General features: G+C 26.0%; 1 protein-coding gene across 6 annotated transcripts in view; it reads left to right on the top strand.

The window, feature by feature from the left end:
- Nucleotides 1-20,034, top strand: part of nmo (serine/threonine-protein kinase nemo) — a 371,265-nt gene that overhangs the window by 283,699 nt on the left and 67,532 nt on the right. For all 6 annotated transcript variants that reach the window (XR_012721345.1, XM_075304007.1, XM_075304008.1 and 3 more), the window contains one exon: nucleotides 15,356-15,485. Coding sequence is in view for 5 of the 6 variants with exons in the window: in XM_075304007.1 (XP_075160122.1) it covers nucleotides 15,356-15,485 (130 nt within the window). In the remaining variant the exon portion in view is untranslated. The remainder of the gene's footprint in view (nucleotides 1-15,355; nucleotides 15,486-20,034) is intronic.

The following is a 20,034-nucleotide window of genomic DNA, read 5'->3' on the forward strand; positions in this document are numbered from 1 at the left end:
TATATATATATATATATATATATATATATATATATATATATAATATATATATATATATATATATATATATATAATTTATATATATATATATATATATATATATATATATATATATATATATATATATATATATATATATAATATATATATATATATATATATATATATATATATATATATATATATATATATATATATATATATATATATATATATATATATATATATATATATATATATATATATATATATATATATATATATATATATATATATATATTATATATATATATATATATATATATATATATATATATATATATATATATATATATATATATATATATATATATATATATATATATATATATATATATATATATATATATATATATATATATATATATATATATATATATATATATATATATATATATATATATATATATATATATATACATATATATATATATATAGATATATATATACATATATATATATATATATATATATATATATATATATATATATATATATATATATATATATATATATATATATATATATATATATATATATATATATATATTATATATATATATATATATATATATATATATATATATATATATATATATATATATATATATATATATATATATATATATATATATATATATATATATATATATAATATATATATTTATATATATATATATATATATTTATTATTTATTAACCAATGTTACTCAAATTTCAAATTTTGATGTACTACCCGATCGTTCTAATACGTACTAGTAGCTCTTACATATGAATATTGCTCGATTTTTACAAATTTGTATTTATTACCCACACTAATTTAACGATTTTCTCTTTTTTAATAATGGGCTCAAAATATTATTTCTATAAAAAATTTTCTCAAAATTTTATCTCTGTGGATTTTTTTCTCAAAATTTTATTTCTATAGAATTTATTGTCAAAATTTTATTTCTATAGAAAAATTTCTCACAAAAATTTGTTTATAGAAACTTTTTCCAAAATTTTATTTTTATAGAGATTTAACAAAAAAGATTACTAATTTGGGTAGAATTCTACCAACTGTGGCAACCGTGGTGGTAATACAAATTTATATTCTAAGTTATATACGTTGCATAGTCATGTTTTAAGATAATAAAGTACTTAGAACCATTTTTGTTTTGTAAAATTTTTAAAATTTAACGAAAAATATAGTAGGGAAAATTGTTTGGTAATGTATGGGAAAGTAGAGAACTTTTCTTGTCCTTGTAGGGTAAACCGAACATTTTCCGTGGCAACATCGACGATGAGCAATAGTCAGATTGACACAAAGCACCCATAGACATGCACCCCTTAATTTTCTTAAATATGCAATTTTATCTCCCAGACCTATATGTTACCCAAAAATGCTTATGATTACTAATTCTGTAATGGTGGTTTAGGGTATGATATAGTCGGCCCCGCCCGATTTTCTACTTTACTTACTTGTGTCAAATATTAAAAATGCCCTTTCGACAGAAGCATTTGAAAAATATAACGAAGATAATGCTATTGCATATTTGCTTATATTTGGGAACTTGGGTGGACTTTTTTTTCCCAAAATTCATGCCAGAATTGTTCCGAATTTGGTTGAGAATTGCTCCACTTTATAAGGTCTAAGATACTTGTTTGCTATTGCATATTTGCTTATATTTGGGAACTTGGGTGGACTTTTTTCCCAAAATTCATGCCAGAATTGTTCCGAATTTGGTTGAGAATTGCTCCACTTTATAAGGTCTAAGATACTTGTTTACCCCCAAAAAATCCCCCCAAATAAATGTTACCCCTAAAAATCCCCCTAAACGTGATAAAAACCCCTAAATTTAGGGGGAAAACCCCAACCTGGCAACACTGTGATGGAGCCATGTTTCATCCATTGTCACATATCGACGGAAAAACTCGGGTGTATTACGAGTTAACAGCTGCAAACACCGCTCAGAATCATCAACACGTTGTTGTTTTTGGTCAAATGTGAGCTCGCGCGGCACCCATTTTGCATAGAGCTTCCGCATATCCAAATATTGATGAATGATATGACCAACACGTTCCTTTGATATCTTTAAGGCCTCTGCTATCTCGATCAACTTCATTTTACGGTTATTCAAAATCATTTTGTGGATTTTTTTTGATGTTTTCGTCGGTAACGACCTCTTTAGAGCGTCCACTGCGTTCACCGTCCTCCGTGCTCATTTCACCACGCTTGAATTTTGCATACCAATCAATTAATGTTGATTTCCCTGGGGCAGAGTCCGGAAACTCATTATCAAGCCAAGTTTTTTGCTTCCACCGTATTTTTTCCCTTCAGAAAACAGTATTTTATCAAAACACGAAATTCCTTTTTTTCCATTTTTTTCGCAATAACAAAAGTTGCTTCACAAAAGACGCTCTATCTCACAAACTAATTGACTTTCAAACGTCAAATTTTGACACGAATAATTTGAAGGTTTGTACTATAATATGCATTTAATACTAGCGACGCCATCTATGTGTCAGACCGGGGACTTATCAGCCAACCTGTTATATTTGAGTGATTGTAATTTATTTTAAATATTAAATGGAATACTTAATATTTTAATTAAAATCGTATTTATTAATTTTTTTTTATAAAAATAGCGGTGAATATTTTTTTCTGTGTATTGAGTTATTCCTAATATTCTCTCTTTGTATATCCTGGTTTTCCTATTTCCCCTTATCGAATTAGCCTAAAAGTATGCCGTACGTGATGCGTGTCCCCAGAAATTGCCATAAATTAGCATCATATTTTGTTTTTTTTTTTTTCACTTCAATTGTTTGCTTTTTTTTCTAATTCGTTTTACTTTCATCCAATGTATGTTTTCATTCCCTTATGCCATTTATATACACGTGCCAACGTCAACACTACACGGACAATAGTGTAAGGAGAATATGTAGGCGATTAACAGCTTTTTTGTTTTTTGATATATGACCTTTTACTTTTTAATATAGAATTGTTTTTAGCATTTTTATTCTAGGAAAACAAAATGGACGTGGGCGATTTTATATTTATAACTTAGTTCTGGTATGCATAAACAGTTTCTCTTCGCACGGACCACCTTTCGAATATCTTATAAATCCGAAAATCTTTTAGTAGAGTTGTTCATCCTCACATACATTTTTTTATTTTATTCGAAAAAAGGATATTTCGCAGGAAGCATTTGTATAGCTATTCTGTTTAAATGTACGTCAAAAGAACGAATATCGATTTCCCTTACGGTGAAATCATCACCAGTATTACTGTTAGGGGGTATGGTTAGGTTAGGTTATGTTGGGTGGCAGCCCGATGTATAAGGCTCACTTAGACTATTCAGTCCATTGTGATACCACAGTGGTGAACTTCTCTCTTATCACTGAGTGCTGCCCGATTCCATGTTAAGCTCAATGACAAGGGACCTCCTTTTTATAGCCGAGTCTGAACGGCGTTCTACATTACAGTGAAACCACTTAGAGAAGTTTTGAAACCCTCAGAAATGTCACCAGCATTACTGAGGTTGGATAATCCACTGCTGAAAAACTTTTTGGTGTTCGGTCGAAGCAGGAATCGAACTCACGACCTTGTGTGTGCAAGGCGGGAATGCTAACCATTGCACCACGGTGGGGGTATCATATCGGTGAAACACTTTTTGGTGTTCGGTGAAAAGTTCGATAGAATCTATCCTATATAAACGCCTACAACTATACTTCACTTTTTTCTTTGTTTTGTTTACAGAAATCTGATTATAATATTATTTCTATTTCGTACAACATATTATTACAACTATTCAGCGAATAAAGCGTCACCACAAAAGTAGTGAAAATGTTATTTTTCGATCCGAAAGTGGTGCAAACTTGGCGCAGAAGCGATGAATTAAACATGGGCTTGTCATAGCGTGGATGCCCACCATTTCAACAGCCGCTGCACTAAATTTGCATCACTTCTTAATGTGTGATGTCCGTGAGTATAAAGTTAACTTTAAACTTTATGTTAACATTGCCTTAACGTTTACAGAGTTCTGTTAAGTGCTTAACACACGCATAGAAGGAATATTATCACCTCAAACATGTTTCAAGAGCAAAATGTTATTTTTGTATGGTGACCATGTAACATGTTTGTCACTAAAATGTTATTTTATCGTCAAATATAACCTGCTTGCCGAAATCAGATACATGATTTCCGAGAAAATAACATGGTTGCGAAAACCATGTTACATGGTCACCACCCAAAAATAACATTTTGCTCTTAAAACATGTTTGAGGTGATCATATTCCTTCTCTGGGTGCAGAGGAAAATATAAATTTAACTTTAAAACAAGTGAGTAAAGTAGAAAGTCGGGCGGGGCCGACCGACTATATTATAACCTAAACCACCCCTACTGAATTAGTAAACATCGTTTGTTGGGTATCAATGTTATAGGTTTGGGGAAAACCCGCATTTCCATATTTAAGAACATTAAGGGGTACATGGGAGTTTTATCACAATCTGAAAAGAAATGTCTGATATTAGGAGCTATAGTTGATTCTGAACCTACAGAGTTAGTATGCCAATAATTTTGTGTACATTATTAAAAACGAGAAAATCGTTCAATTAGTGTGGGTAATAAATCCAAATTTCTGAAAATATGGCAATATATTTATGTAATAGCTACACCCAGAGAAGGAATATGATCACCTCAACCATGTTTCAAGAGCAAAATGTTATTTTTGAATGGTGACCATGTAACATGTTTGTCGCAACCATGTTATTTTCTCGGAGGTTATGTATCGGATTTCGGCAAGCATATTATTTTTGGCGAGAAAAGAACATTTTGCCATAAACATGTTACATGGTCACCATCCAAAAATAACATTTTGCTCTTGAAACATGGTTGAGGTGATCATATTCCTTCTCTGCGTGTACATGTAAGTTTAAATATTATCGGCTAATACATGTACATTTGAAATTTGAGCAACATTGGAAGAGTTATAGGGCCAAATTTGGGAAAATCGATCGAGGCATATATATGGGAGGTATATCTAAATCTCAACCGATTTGGATGATATTTTCAAGATTTGGTTGATACCACAGAAGGTTACCTTCCCAGAAAAAAAATTTGGAAGTTCTTCCAAAGGCACAACTTTAAAAGCACTTCCAGAAGATGCACTCCCAATAATGTTCTTTATTTTAACTACCCTGGAAGTCCTTTTAATTCATTTTTTTATATCTTGGTTTTTTCATACTTTTAATGGGTAAGTTTAACTTTTTTGTTTCAATTAGGTTAAAAACAGAGTAAGAATTCATAAAATGGTACAAATCATTTAAATTTTGTCGAAAAAAATGCTGAATCTTATCTGAAAAAATTGTGAAGTTTTGAAAATATTTGAGGTCAAACATTTCCGACAAGCGTTAGAATCCATTAAAAATTATAAAAACTTATACAAATTATTTATTTGAAAAAATATCACAGAATTTTTTAATTTACATCCAAAACATTGAATTCGGATCACACCTAAAGAAGTGATGCAAATTCAGTGCAACGGCTGTTGAAATGGAGGACTTCCGTCCTATGACAAGCCTATGTTAAATTCATCGCTTCTGCATCAATTTTGCACCACTTCCGGATCCAAAAAGAACATTTTCATTACTTTTGTGGCGACTCTTTTTTTGCTGGGTTGTAATATAGAAGATTAGTGCAAGCCAAATTTGAGTAAGATCGGTTGATACATAAGGGTTTTATGGCCAAATTAGTTAAAATCGGGCGATACATATATATGGGGGCTTTAGCTAAATCTGAACCGATTTCGATGATTTTTTGCACATATAGTAAGTGCTATAGAAAATTAGATTTGGCCAACTTTGAGTCAGATCGGTTGATAAACAAGGGACTTATGGCCAAATTTGGGGTAATCGGGCGATACATATATATGGGAGCTATATCTAAATCTGAACCGATTTCAATGAAATTTGGTAAACTTATGCTAATCTAATGTATGCTGAATGTGGTTTCACAATTCAATGTGAGCCCAAATGTTAGGATTTAAGTTTTTCAATATAAACTCCTATATGTCTACTTCATTTATTGTAGTTTACAGAAATCTAATGCTTATTAGTTTTATCTAGGCCAAAATATTGTAAACCAATTGATATAATATTCAATCAATGTGAATATGAATTTATGTAAATGATATGATGGTATTTAGTTATAGGCTCAATTTTTGTAAATGGATAAGTCCTAATAATATCTACACTGAAAAAAAAGCATACTCGGTTCCAAAGATTTTGTCTTTACTTTAAAAAATTTGGTATTGATTCCGAGCCAAAGAAGCGGAGAATACAAGTAAGGATACTTTTAAGACACAATTCTCTTTTAATTTTAGGTTTTGTGTACTTGCTTCTAAGAAGAAAATTTTAATTTTTCGCTTTCTCAGCTTTTTTCTTCATATGCTATCAAAGTCCTTTAAAAACGAGTTAACGGCAACTTTATTTTCCAAATTAGGGCTTGACTTCCAGTAGAAATTATGCTATGTTTGAAGTAAAAAACTTCTTTAAAATAAAGTTTTGAAAAACCTGTCCTATATCTGAACGATTTTTTGCTTTGTAGTCAAGATGCAAAAAGACAATAAATTTAAAGACAGTTTCATTAAATTTAAAGAATTTTTCTGAATTATTAAAGTCAAGTTGACCTTAGCCTATACATTTTTTCTTTCATGTTAAGATACCCATTTTTAAGTAAAATCACTTAATTATAAGGACAATATTCCTTCATTGAAAAGTTTATCGACTTTTGGACAAGGAAAATAACTTTATTTTAGAGAAATGCGTCTTCTATGCTAAGCAAAATTTGTATTCGTATTTTAAAGACATGAAATCTTTGACCTCACGACAATATTTTTTTCAGTGTAATTGGCTTTACACTTGAAAATATTCCATTGAACATAAATATGCATTTATATTATATCTAAGTATTTTTCCAGTTGGTTTACTGTTTGCTAAATGCGGTTTCAAAATACCAAATGAACCCAAGTGTTAGGTTTTAAAGTTTTTCAATATAAACACCTAGAAGTATACTTCTTTTTTTTTTTTTTGCAAAAATGATCAGATTTTATTATTTTTATCTCACACAAAATATTATAAACCAATTGATGTAATATTCAATCAAGATAAGTACATCGATAAGTCCACTAAAATCATATCTAATTGGCTTTCCACTTGAAAATATTCCATTGAGCATAAGCAGATATTTGTATTATTTTTAATTATTATTCCAATTAGTTTACTGTATGCTAAAATGTGTTTTCACAATTCTCAGCGAGTAAAAGTATACTTAAAACAATTTTCGGCAAAAAAAAATATGTGTTTTGAAAATTCTATCTGTAAGATTTTATATTTCTTAATATAAGTGCCTAGAAGTATACTTCAAATAAATAATTTTTAATTGCTAGAATTGTTTTCTATAAATGCCTAGAAGTATACTTCAAATATTCTGCAAAAAAATAATTTTTAGAAATTATTACAATATTTATTCGAGCTTATTGGACAGGAAGATTAACAATAATCATATCTAATTGGCTTTCCACTTGAAAATATTCCATTGAGAATAAGCAAATATTTGTATTATTTTTACTTATTATTCCAATTAGTTTACTGTATGCTAAAATGTGTTTTAACAATTCTCAGCGATTAAAAGTATACTTAAAACAATTTTCGGCAAAAATTAATTTTATATTTCTTAATATAAGTGCCTAAAAGTATACTTCAATTAATAATTTTTAATTGCTAGAATTGTTGTCTATAAGTGCCTAAAAGTATACTTCAAATATTCTGTCAATAAATAATTTTTAGAAATTATTACAATATTTATTCGAGCTTATTGGACAGGAAGATTAAGGGAATTGACATCATTAAGTTACTGAAAAGAAAATGAAATAATTTTTAATTGTTGGAATTTTTTCTATGACCAATTTATTTTGTTTAAATTTTGAAGTTTTTTAATAGGCTTTTAATTTTTAATTGATGTAGTATCCAACAATATTACTAGACTTTTCGATACGGTTCTCTTATCATTTAAATAATTCCATGAAACATAAATATGCATTTGTTGAATTTTTAATTACTATTCCATTTAGTTTAATGTTTGCTAAATGTGGTTTCACAATTCTATGTGACTAAAAGCGCCTAAAAGTATAGTTAAAAGTATTTTTCACAAAAACAACTTTATATAGCCCACTCAACTAATTTCTCTTTGCTGGTTAATTTTAATGATTGATTACCATGGGAAAAGTCTACAACGATCTCTAATTTAATTTTCTCTTTAATTTTTCCCCTTTAGTTTATTATGTGCAAAGTGTATGTTTAAAAATTATCAAGTTTTAATATTTCTCAATATAAACGCCTAGAAGTATACTTCAAATATTCTTCAAATATATATTCCACAAAATATAAATAAATTGATTCAATCAATATTAGTAGACTTTTCTGTACGGCTCTCCTTTCGTGGAATATTTTATATTCTTTACCTGTCATCGTGTAGATTTGGTTACATGGATAAACCCACAAGCAATTAACATCTCATTGGTTTTGCACTTGGAATTATTGTGTTTATTACCATGGAACATTTAACAAGGATGTTATTGATAACTTTTAAGGACAATTTTTATTCTTTTTATTAGAGTTTTTATAGCAAAATATGATGGATGGCCTTTTTAGTGTCATGGACAATTTATTATCCTTGAAGTTGAAGATTTTTCAATAAATTTCAAAGGAAAAGTGAAAATTTGTTTTAGATTGATGAAGGCAAAGAAGACAAAAAAAAAGCTTTTTTTCAAGAGGTTCGATTGTCATACACATAGGGTTTAGTCAATTATCCGAATTTATTCCGATAATTGGTTTATAGTTTCGCTACATATAGAGGATGCGGATGAGGAATTTGGCAGTTCCGAAAGAATCTTCCATCCCACCAAAGTTTTGCCCAAATCAATTTGACAAATATATTTTTTTTCTCTGTTGCTTAAGCTACCCAGCAGAAAAATTTGGAAATGCTTCTAAAGGCAAAACTTTAAAAGCACTTCCAAAAATGTCCTCCCAATGATGTTCTTAATTTTAACTGCTCAGGAAGTTCTTTTAATAAAATTTTTTTTAACTCGTTTTTTCCTATTTTTAAGGGTAATTTTAACATTTTTTATTCGACTAGGTTAAAAACAGAGTAAGGATTAATAAAATGGTACAATTTTATTATTAATATTATTAATTTTTGAAAATATTTCGGGTCAAGCGTTTCGGACAAGCCTTAAAATGCATTAAAAATTATAAAAAATTATAAAAGTTTTTTATTTCCAACATATCACCAAAGTTTTTAATTCACACCCAAAACACTGAATTCGGATCACACCTTAAGAAGTGGTGCATATTCAGTGCAACGGCATTTTAAATGGTGGACATCCGTCCTATGACAAGCCCATGTTAAATTCAAAAAATATTCTTTTTGGGTCCGGAAGTGGTGCCTAATTGGCGCAGAAGCGATGAAGTTAAGACGGGCTTGTCATAGGATGGATGTCCACCATTCAAACAGCCGTTGCACTGAATATGCAACACTTCTTACGGTGTGATCCGAATTCAGTATTTTGGATGTACTGTATATGGTTTTTTGTCCTTTCTACTGTGACCAAAGAACAAAACCATGATGGTGCTAAGATTTAAACTGTTATGATTTTTTTTGTGCAATTTTTTTTGTGCAATCCAAAGAATATTCCCCTAACAGGGCCAACAACTCATATAGTTCGTATTAAACCGGCATTATTCCATGAAATCGTTAGCACAATTTCGTATTGTGAATATTTCCCTAAAAACAAAAGAACATCAATCAATTTTTCCTGAACTGGGAACTTCATACGTATTAATGTGAAAAATTTTCCGTAATTTTTATTTTATGGCTTTTTATTGGGGGAAATAGTATTAACGTTTTATTATTGTTTTTTGTTTTAGATTTTTCTTGTATGTATATTTGAAGGAGCTTACTTACCATGACAGGAAATCCTTGTTGGCAACTTGGTTTATGAAGATTGGCATAAAACACTGTTTATTACTTAACGTATACTTTCTCGTTCGCTGAAACCTATATGAAGGTTTTCCGATTCAATGAAATTCTCTAGGGAACACATAGACAATACAATATACGATTTTTCCGAAATACTTATGCATATTGAATCATTCAGATTTGCTACAGGTTAAATAGAGATTAATTATTTATAAAACAATTGAGAAAAACGCTGAGGTATTTTTTTTTTGAGATAACACGCATATACACCCAAATGTTAAAGAAAGTGTTGGTTATGGCGTTTTGTTTTCTTCTAAAAATTTTTGAGAAATTTTATCAATTTCATTTCTATCGAAAATGTTGTCAAAATTTTATTTCTATAGAAAATTTTGTAAAAATTTTATTTTTATAGAAAATTTTGTAAAAATTGTATTTCTATAGAAAATTTTATTTCTATAGAAAATTTTGTCAAAATTTTATTTCTATAGAAAATTTTGTCAAAATTGTATTTCTATAGAAAATGTTGTCAAAATTTTATTTCCAAAAAAAAAAATTGTCAAAATTCTACTTTTATAGAAAATTTTGTAAAAATTGTATTTCTATAGAAAATTTTGTCAAAATTTATTTTTTTTTTTTTGAGATCACCCGCATATATACTCAAATGTTAAAGAAAGTGTTGGTTATGGCGTTTTGTTTTCTTCTAAAAATTTTTGAGAAATTTTATCAATGTTATTTCTATAGAAAATGTTGTCAAAATTTTATTTCTATAGAAAATTTTGTCAAAATTATATTCCTATAGAAAATTTTATTTCTAAGGATTATTTTGTCAACATTTTATTTCTATAAAATAATTTGTAAAAATTGTGTTCGTATAAAAAAATTTTTTAAAATTTTATTTCTAAAAAAAAATTGTCACAATTTTATTTCTATAGAAATTTTTCACAACATTTTATTTCTATAAATAATTTTCACAAAATTTTATTTCTTTAGAAAATTTTATCAAAATTTTATTTCTATAGAAAATTTTGTCAAAATTGTATTTCTATAGAAAATTTTGTCAAAATTTTATTTCTATAGAAAATTTTGTCAAAATTTTATTTCTATAGAAAATTTTGTCAAAATTTTATTTCTGTAGAAAATTTTGTCAAAATTTTATTTCTATAGAAAATGTTGTCAAAATTTTATTTCTATAGAAAATTTTGTCAAAATTCTACTTTTATAGAAAATTTTGTAAAAATTGTATTTCTATAGAAAATTTTGTAAAAATTTTATTTCTATAGAAAATTTTGTCAAAATTTTATTTCTATAGAAAATTTTGTCAAAATTTTATTTCTATATAAAATTTTATCAAAATTCTACTTCTATAGAAAATTTTGTCAAAATTTTATTTCTATAGAAAATTATCTCAAAATTTTGTTTCTATAGAAAATTTTGTCAAAATTTTATTTCTATAGAAAATTTTGTCAAAATTTTATTTCTTTAGAAAATTTTATCAAAATTTTATTTCTATAGAAAATTTTGTCAAAATTGCATTTCTATAGAAAATTTTGTCAAAATTTTATTTCTGTAGAAAAATTTGTCAAAATTTTATTTCTATAGAAAATGTTGTCAAAATTTTATTTCTATAGAAAATTTTGTCAAAATTCTACTTTTATAGAAAATTTTGTAAAAATTGTATTTCTATAGAAAATTTTGTCAAAATTTTATTTCTATAGAAAATTTTGTCAAAATTTTATTTCTATAGAAAATTTTGTCAAAATTTGATTTCTTTAGAAAATTATCTCAAAATTGTATTTCTATAGAAAAGTTTGTCAAAATTTTTTTTCTATAGAAAATTTTGTCAAAATTTTATTTCTCTAGAAAATTTTGTCAAAATTTTATTTCTATAGAAAATTTTGTCAAAATTCTACTTTTATAGAAAATTTTGTCAAAAGTTTATTTTTATAGAAAATTTTGTCAAAAATTTATTTCTATAGAAAATTTTGTCAAAATTCTACTTTTATAGAAAATTTTGTCACAATTCTACTTTTATAGAAAATTTTGTCAACATTTTATTTCTATAGAAAATTTTGTCAACATTTTATTTCTATAGAAAATTTTGTCAACATTTTGTTTCTATAGAAAATTTTGTCAACATTTTATTTCTATAGAAAATTTTGTCAACATTTTATTTCTATAGAAAATTTTGTCAAAATTCTACTTTTATAGAAAATTTTGTCAAAATTTTAATTAAATAGAAAATATTGTGAAAATTTTATTTGTTAGAAAATTTTATCAAAACTTTACTTCTATAGAAAAATATGTCAAAATTTTAATTATATAGAAAATATTGTGAAATTTTTTTTTTCTATAGAAAATTTTGTCAAAATTCTACTTTTATAGAAAATTTTGTCAAAATTTTATTTCTATAGAAAATTGTCTCAAAATTGTATTTCTATAGAAAATTTTGTCAAAATTTTATTTCTTTAGAAAATTTTATCAAAATTTTATTTCTATAGAAAATTTTGTCAAAATTTTATTTCTATAGAAAATTTTATCAAAATTTTATTTCTATAGAAAATGTTGTCAAAATTTTATTTCTACAGAAAATTTTGTCAAAATTCTACTTTTATAGAAAATTTTGTAAAAATTGTATTTCTATAGAAAATTTTGTCAAAATTTTATTTCTATAGAAAGTTTTGTCAAAATTTTATTTCTATAGAAAATTTTGTCAAAATTTTATTTCTATAGAAAATTTTGTCAAAATTTTATTTCTATAGAAAATTTTGTCAAAATTTTATTTCTATAGAAAATTTTGTCAAAATTTTATTTCTATAGAAAATTTTGTCAAAATTCTATTTTTATTGAAAATGTTGTCAAAATTTTATTTCTATAGAAAATTTTGTCAACATTTTATTTCTATAGAAAATTTTGTCAAAATTTTATTTCTATAGAAAATTTTGTCAAAATTTTATTTTTATAGAAAATTTTGTCAAAATTTTATTTCTATAGAAAGTTTTATTTCTATAGAAAATTTTGTCAAAATTTTATTTCTATAAACAATTTTGTGAAAATTGTATTTATATAGAAAATTTTATGAAAATTTTATTTCTATAGAAAATTTTGTCAAAATTTTATTTCTATAGAAAATTTTGTCAAAATTTTATTTCTATAGAAAATTTTGTCAAAATTTTATTTCTATAGAAAATTTTGTCAAAATTTTATTTCTATAGAAAATTTTGTCAAAATTTTATTTCAATAGAAAATTTTGTCAAAATTTTATTTCTATAGAAAATTTTGTCAAAATTCTACTTTTATTGAAAATGTTGTCAAAATTTTATTTCTATAGAAAATTTTGTCAAAATTTTATTTCTATAGAAAATTTTGTCAAAATTTTATTTCTATAGAAAATTTTGTCAAAATTTTATTTCTATAGAAAATTTTGTCAACATTTTATTTCTATAGAAAATTTTGTCAAAATTTTATTTCTATAGAAAATTTTGTCAACATTTTATTTCTATAGAAAATTTTGTCAAAATTTTATTTCTATAGAAAATTTTGTCAAAATTTTATTTTTATAGAAAATTTTGTCAAAATTTTATTTCTATAGAAAGTTTAATTTCTATAGAAAATTTTGTCAAAATTTTATTTCTATAGACAATTTTGTGAAAATTGTATTTATATAGAAAATTTTATGAAAATTTTATTTCTATAGAAAATTTTGTCAAAATTTTATTTCTTTAGAAATTTTTCTCAAAATTGTATTTCTATAGAAAATTTTGTCAAAATTTTATTTCTATAGAAAATTTTATCAAAATTCTACTTCTATAGAAAATTTTGTCAAAATTTTATTTCTATAAAATTTTTTTTATCGAAAATCTACTTCTATAGAAAACTTCGTCTAAATTTTATTTCTATAGAAAATTTTTTTTAAAAAATTGTTTTTCTATTGAAAATTTTGTCAAAATTTTATTTTAATAGAAAATTTTGTCAAAAAATTTTCAGTGCTATTGTCTTGGATCTATTGTCCTTGAAACAAAAAGTTAGTATCACATTACTAACCGAAAATATGCAATCATTTTTTAATTATGTTCCTATCCAAAAATTATGCATTTCTATACTTCTATTTGTTTTTTTTTTTTTACTTTGCCGAGTAATTGTTTACATTGGCAGATTTTGATAAACAAATATTTTATATAATACCTCATCTTTCGCATTTATATATATATAGGGACATGGCCAATGTTATGTTCCAACAACCCGGTTATTTTCGACAATATGGCACCTAGATTGTCTCAATTACTTTTCAATTTGCCACATGGAAAAACTTTTTGCTTACATCCCCCTAATGTTTACCAATCCTATTTTTAAACAAGAGCTTAATTTGTACCATACTGTGCCAAAAAAAAAACAAAGCCCAATGGAATGGAATGAAATATTACCCACCTTTTCACTGTAGATTATAAATAAATATTCCTTTTCCAAATGAATATTCTCTGCCATTGTATACTTTTAGGATGAACTGTGTAGTAGAAAGTCTGCTTTCGACCATTGTGATTATGACAAATAGTTTTATATTTGTTTGTAATATCTCAAATAGATGACGTCAACCATTATTTTGCGATTGTGTTCTGGTGTACAAGTGTATGGGTGTGTGGGACTTAATAAATCACACGTAAATGTAGCAGACTTTTAGGCTACGCCTCTCTTAAATTTGTTTTCGCACGTCTCTATATTGTTTTGATTCGCATAGACTTTGTTTTTTTTTAGTTTTGGCCTTCGACTTTGTGATTTGTTTGCATAGACTTTGTGTGGCCAATTACTTAAGGATTATTATAGAAAACCAAAAAAAAAAAAAAATAAACTGAAGTTCATTGAACAGCAAAAAGATTTTGTTTTTCTACATTTTAGAGTATAAACATTTAAGGACTTGTATTGTTTCTCCATACGTTATTAATTCCAAATTAGTAATGTAATTCTCTTAGCAATGCGTTTCTTTATACAGACAAAATTAATTGATCCAAATAAGTTGAAATTTCTTCAATTACAGTATACAATGTTATTGTAATTGATTTTTTTTAGTTACAAAAGTAGTTGAATCAATTAAATTTTTAATTGGAAAAAAATTCATTATTTTATTCAATTATTTTGTTTTATTTTTAAATAATTTTTATTGAATTAAACACAAAAATAATACGATGCCAAAGGAAATTGCCGTGTACTGTTCCGACAAAAAAAAATAATAATAATTTTATTGAAATATAAAATATATAAAAAATATTTTAATCATTTTTATTTCGTATTTTTGTTTCTTGCAGGGCTGTAACAGATCCTCGCGATGGACGCCGTGTAGCACTGAAAAAACTTCCAAATGTCTTTCAATCGTTGGTTTCATCAAAGCGTGTTTTTCGCGAATTAAAAATGCTGTGTTTTTTCAAACATGAAAACGTAAGTTCATTATCTAATCCCAAATAAATAATAAGTTAATTATCTAATCCCAAGTTTTATGAATAGTGTTCACAAAAAATGTTCCAATGATGGTATTCATAAATTGTATGAACAAATTTCATAAATAGAAAAATACTGATTTTGATGGGCTATGAAGGCATTCATAATATTTATGAAATGTTTTATATTATAACTAAAATATGTATACATTCCTTTCGACAGTGAAAAATATGTATTTTTATATAACATAATATTTAGGAAAAGTGTTATACCTTAAATTATCATTAAAAATTTATGAATGAAATTCCGCCATGAGACTCAAGAAGTCTTATCTGACGATCGGATTTCATGGAGACCTCATATAATTATGGACCAATTTTCGCATGCTATATACAGGTTGGTTAATTCGTATTGCAAACAATTACATTGGGAACCACCATGGTGCAATGAATAGTATATCCGCCTTGCATACAAAGGGTCAGAGATTCAGTCCAAGTTTCGATCAAAAACACCGGAATGTTTTACAAATGGACGCTATATATATAAAACTGAACTTGGACTTAAGCCACTGAAGTTCCAAAACATGCAAGGGCTCACCGTTGCACCAAAAATGTTAGACTAGAAAAAGGCAGGAAGTTGCTTCGTTTGCATGAAAGTGGAGAGTTACAGAAGTTGGTTTTCTCCGATGAAAAACCTTTCCACAATGAACAATAATTTTGACAAAATTTTCTATAAAAATAAAATTTTGACAAAATTTTCTATAGAAATACAATTTTGACAAAATTTCCTACATGTAGAAATAAAATTTTTATAGAATTTTTTTGTTAAAATTTACTATAGAATTAAAATTTTGACAAAATATTCTATAGAAATAAAATTTTGACAAAATTTTCTATAGAAATAAAGTTTTGACAAACTTTTCTATAGAAATAAAAAATTGTCAACATTTTCTATAGAAATAAAATTTTGAAAAAATTTGCTAAGAAATAACATTTTGACAAAATTTTCTATAGAAATAAAATTTTAAAAAAATTTACTATAGAAATAACATTTTGACAAAATTTGCTATAGAAATAAAATTTTGACAAAATTTTCTATAGAAATCTTAACAAAATTTTCTATTGAAATAAAATTTTGACAAAATTTTCTATAGAAATAAAATTTTGACAAAATTTTCTATAGAAATAAAATTTTGACAAAATTTTCTATAGAAATAAAATTTTGAAAAAATTTGCTAAGAAATAACATTTTAACAAAATTTTCTATAGAAATAAAATTTTGACTGAATTTTCTGTAGAAATAAAATTTTAACAAAATTTTCTATAGAAATAAAATTTTGACTGAATTTTCTGCAGAAATAAAATTTTGAAAAAATTTTCTATAGAAATAAAATTTTGACAAAATTTTCTATAGAAATAAATTATTGAAAAAATTTTCTATCGAAATAAAATTATGACAATATATTCTATAGAATTAAAATTTTGACAAAATATTCTATAGAAATAAAATTTTGACAAAATATTCTCTAGAAATAAAATTATGACAATATATTCTATAGAATTAAAATTTTGACAAAATATTCTATAGAAATAAAATTTTGACAAAATATTCTGTAGAAATAAAATTTTGACAAAATTTTCTATGGATATAAAATTTTGACAAAATTTTCTATAAAAATAAAATTTTGACAAAATTTTCTATAGAAATACAATTTTGACAAAATTTCCTACATGTAGAAATAAAATTTTTATAGAATTGTTTTGTTAAAATTTACTATAGAATTAAAATTTTGACAAAATATTCTATAGAAATAAAATTTTGACAAAATTTTCTATAGAAATAAAGTTTTGACAAACTTTTCTATAGAAATAAAAAATTGTCAACATTTTCTATAGAAATAAAATTTTGAAAAAATTTGCTAAGAAATAACATTTTGACAAAATTTTCTATAGAAATAAAATTTTGAAAAAATTTACTATAGAAATAACATTTTGACAAAATTTGCTATAGAAATAACATTTTGACAAAATTTTCTATAGAAATCTTAACAAAATTTTCTATAGAAATAAAATTTTGACTGAATTTTCTGTAGAAATAAAATTTTAACAAAATTTTCTATAGAAATAAAATTTTGACTGAATTTTCTGCAGAAATAAAATTTTGAAAAAATTTTCTATAGAAATAAAATTTTGGACAAAATTTTCTATCGAAATCAAATTATAACAAAATATTCTATAGAATTAAAATTTTGACAAAATTTTCTATAGAAATAAATTATTGACAAAATTTTCTATCGAAATAAAATTATGACAATATATTCTATAGAATTAAAATTTTGACAAAATATTCTATAGAAATACAATTTTGACAAAATATTCTGTAGAAATAAAATTTTGAAAAAATTGTCGATAAAAAAATAATATATTGGCAAGATCGAGGTCAGAGTTTTATTTTCTGTTTTATTTTTACACTTCGATATTTCGATCTCCTTCGGAAATCATCGACGGGAATAAATTAAATACATAAAATTAAAACCTATGTCACTGGTGTTGTCCTCTCATTTCTGTTGCTGTTACCACACTCCAGTGACATAGGTTTTAATTTTATGTATTTAATTTATTCCCGTCGATGATTTCCGAAGGAGATCGAAATATCGAAGTGTAAAAATAAAACAGAAAATAAAACTCTGACATCGAGCTTGAATTTACAAAAAAGAAAACAGAAGGTATTAAATATTTTCCGCAAAATCACATTAGATTATATTGGTGATATATCTTTCAGTGTAGTTTCAAAATATTTTTTTTAATTTTAATTAATTGTGGTTAAATAATTCAAACTAAAGTTAATTAACTACCGTGAATTTACTCTTGCTCCCGATGTATGCAACGTACAGAATAATCATTCATTGCATTTTTTTGCCTTTGCCCAGTAGAAGATTAGCACATATTTGCGTAAATGTGACGACATCAAAATAAAGGCAATGCCAAAATACGAAAACAAAAAACAGAACACTTCGCACAAAAACATGAAAGCAAAAAAACCAAATAAAAAGTGCCGACAATGTAAACATTTTTAAAATTCGCAGCTGCCAACAAAGTGTAACTATAGCCGACTATGGCAATAAATGGAAAAACAAATGGGAAAAAACATTGAAGCGAATAAAAGAAAAACTCAAAATCCCAATGAATGCCACAAAGGAAATCACTCAAGCCTCAATAAACCCGGCATGAAACGCTAAAATGTAATTTGCGGTGTTAACCACCATCACATGCGACTAATGGGGAGACCATTTTTTTTTTTTTGCAAAATACACATGCGCAGCATTGTAACAGTCAATTGTTTGTAATTCTTTTTTGTCTTTAAAGAAATTTTCCAGAATTCTTTGTTTATACAACATTGTTAGGTGGACAGTGGACGCACAGAAGATGGACACACTGATGATGGTGGAGCAATTACTGACCATTGTTGTCGGCTGCCCTAAGGACAATAGTTGAAAGCACTGTAAAATTATTTAGATTATACATTTTCATGTTTCTGATTGATGTTATATACTTTTATACTAAATCCGATAAACTAAACAAAAAAAAAAACTGAAGTACAAAATAAATTATGAATTTGTGCAAATTTTCCCAGCAAAAAAAATCAAAGTTGGTCCACAAACATTTCTTTTAAAAGCATCCCGGGATACTTCATCAATTTTTTCCACTTCCAATGAAGTTCTTTTGTGCAAGTCTTGGAAAATATAAGTCAAAATTTAAATGTTTGGCATTAAAATGTCGCACAAAATAGTATAAAATCAACAGAAACGTAAACAACAATAAAGGTTGAATTACACACCATGCGTCAATCCCTGCGTTGATGGAGGGGTTGACTTTTTTCTGTTTGCGGCAGACTATTCGAGCTTTCGATTTCAAAGAGAAATTTCAACTCTTCAATCATCGGACGCATTTAACCCTTTGAACGCATGGTATGTAGCCACCGTGGTGCAATGGTTAGCATGCCCGCCTTGTATACACAAGGTCGTGGGTTCGATTCCTGTTTCGACCGAACACCAAAAATTTTTTCAGTGGTGGATTATCCCACCTCAGTAATGCTGGTGGCATTTCTGAGGGTTTCAAAGCTTCTCTAAGTAGTTTTACTGCAATGTGGAACGCCGTTCGGACTCGGCTATAAAAAGGAGAGGTCCCTTGTCATTGACCTTAACATGGAATCGGGCAGCACTCAGTCATAAGAGAGAAGTTTACCAATGTCGTATCACAATGGACTGAATAGTCTAAGTGAGCCTAATACATCGGGCTGCCACCTAACCTAACCTAACCATGGTATGTAATTCTACCTTAAGAAATAAAATTAAGAATTTCACCGCCGCTGAGATTTGAATCTGAGTCTGTTGACTTTTTCACTTCCATGGACGTTCTTTTGAGAAGGTTTTGAAAATTGCGAGTATTTTACATTTTTATTTTAAATATATTATTTCTATAGAAAATTTTGTCAAAATTTTATTTCATATTTGTTGTTTTGATTTCAGCCTTAAACCCATTGTATTGAC

The sequence above is a fragment of the Haematobia irritans genome, chromosome 4 (assembly GCF_050003625.1).
Source record: "Haematobia irritans isolate KBUSLIRL chromosome 4, ASM5000362v1, whole genome shotgun sequence".
NCBI classification, from domain to species: Eukaryota; Metazoa; Arthropoda; class Insecta; order Diptera; family Muscidae; genus Haematobia; species Haematobia irritans.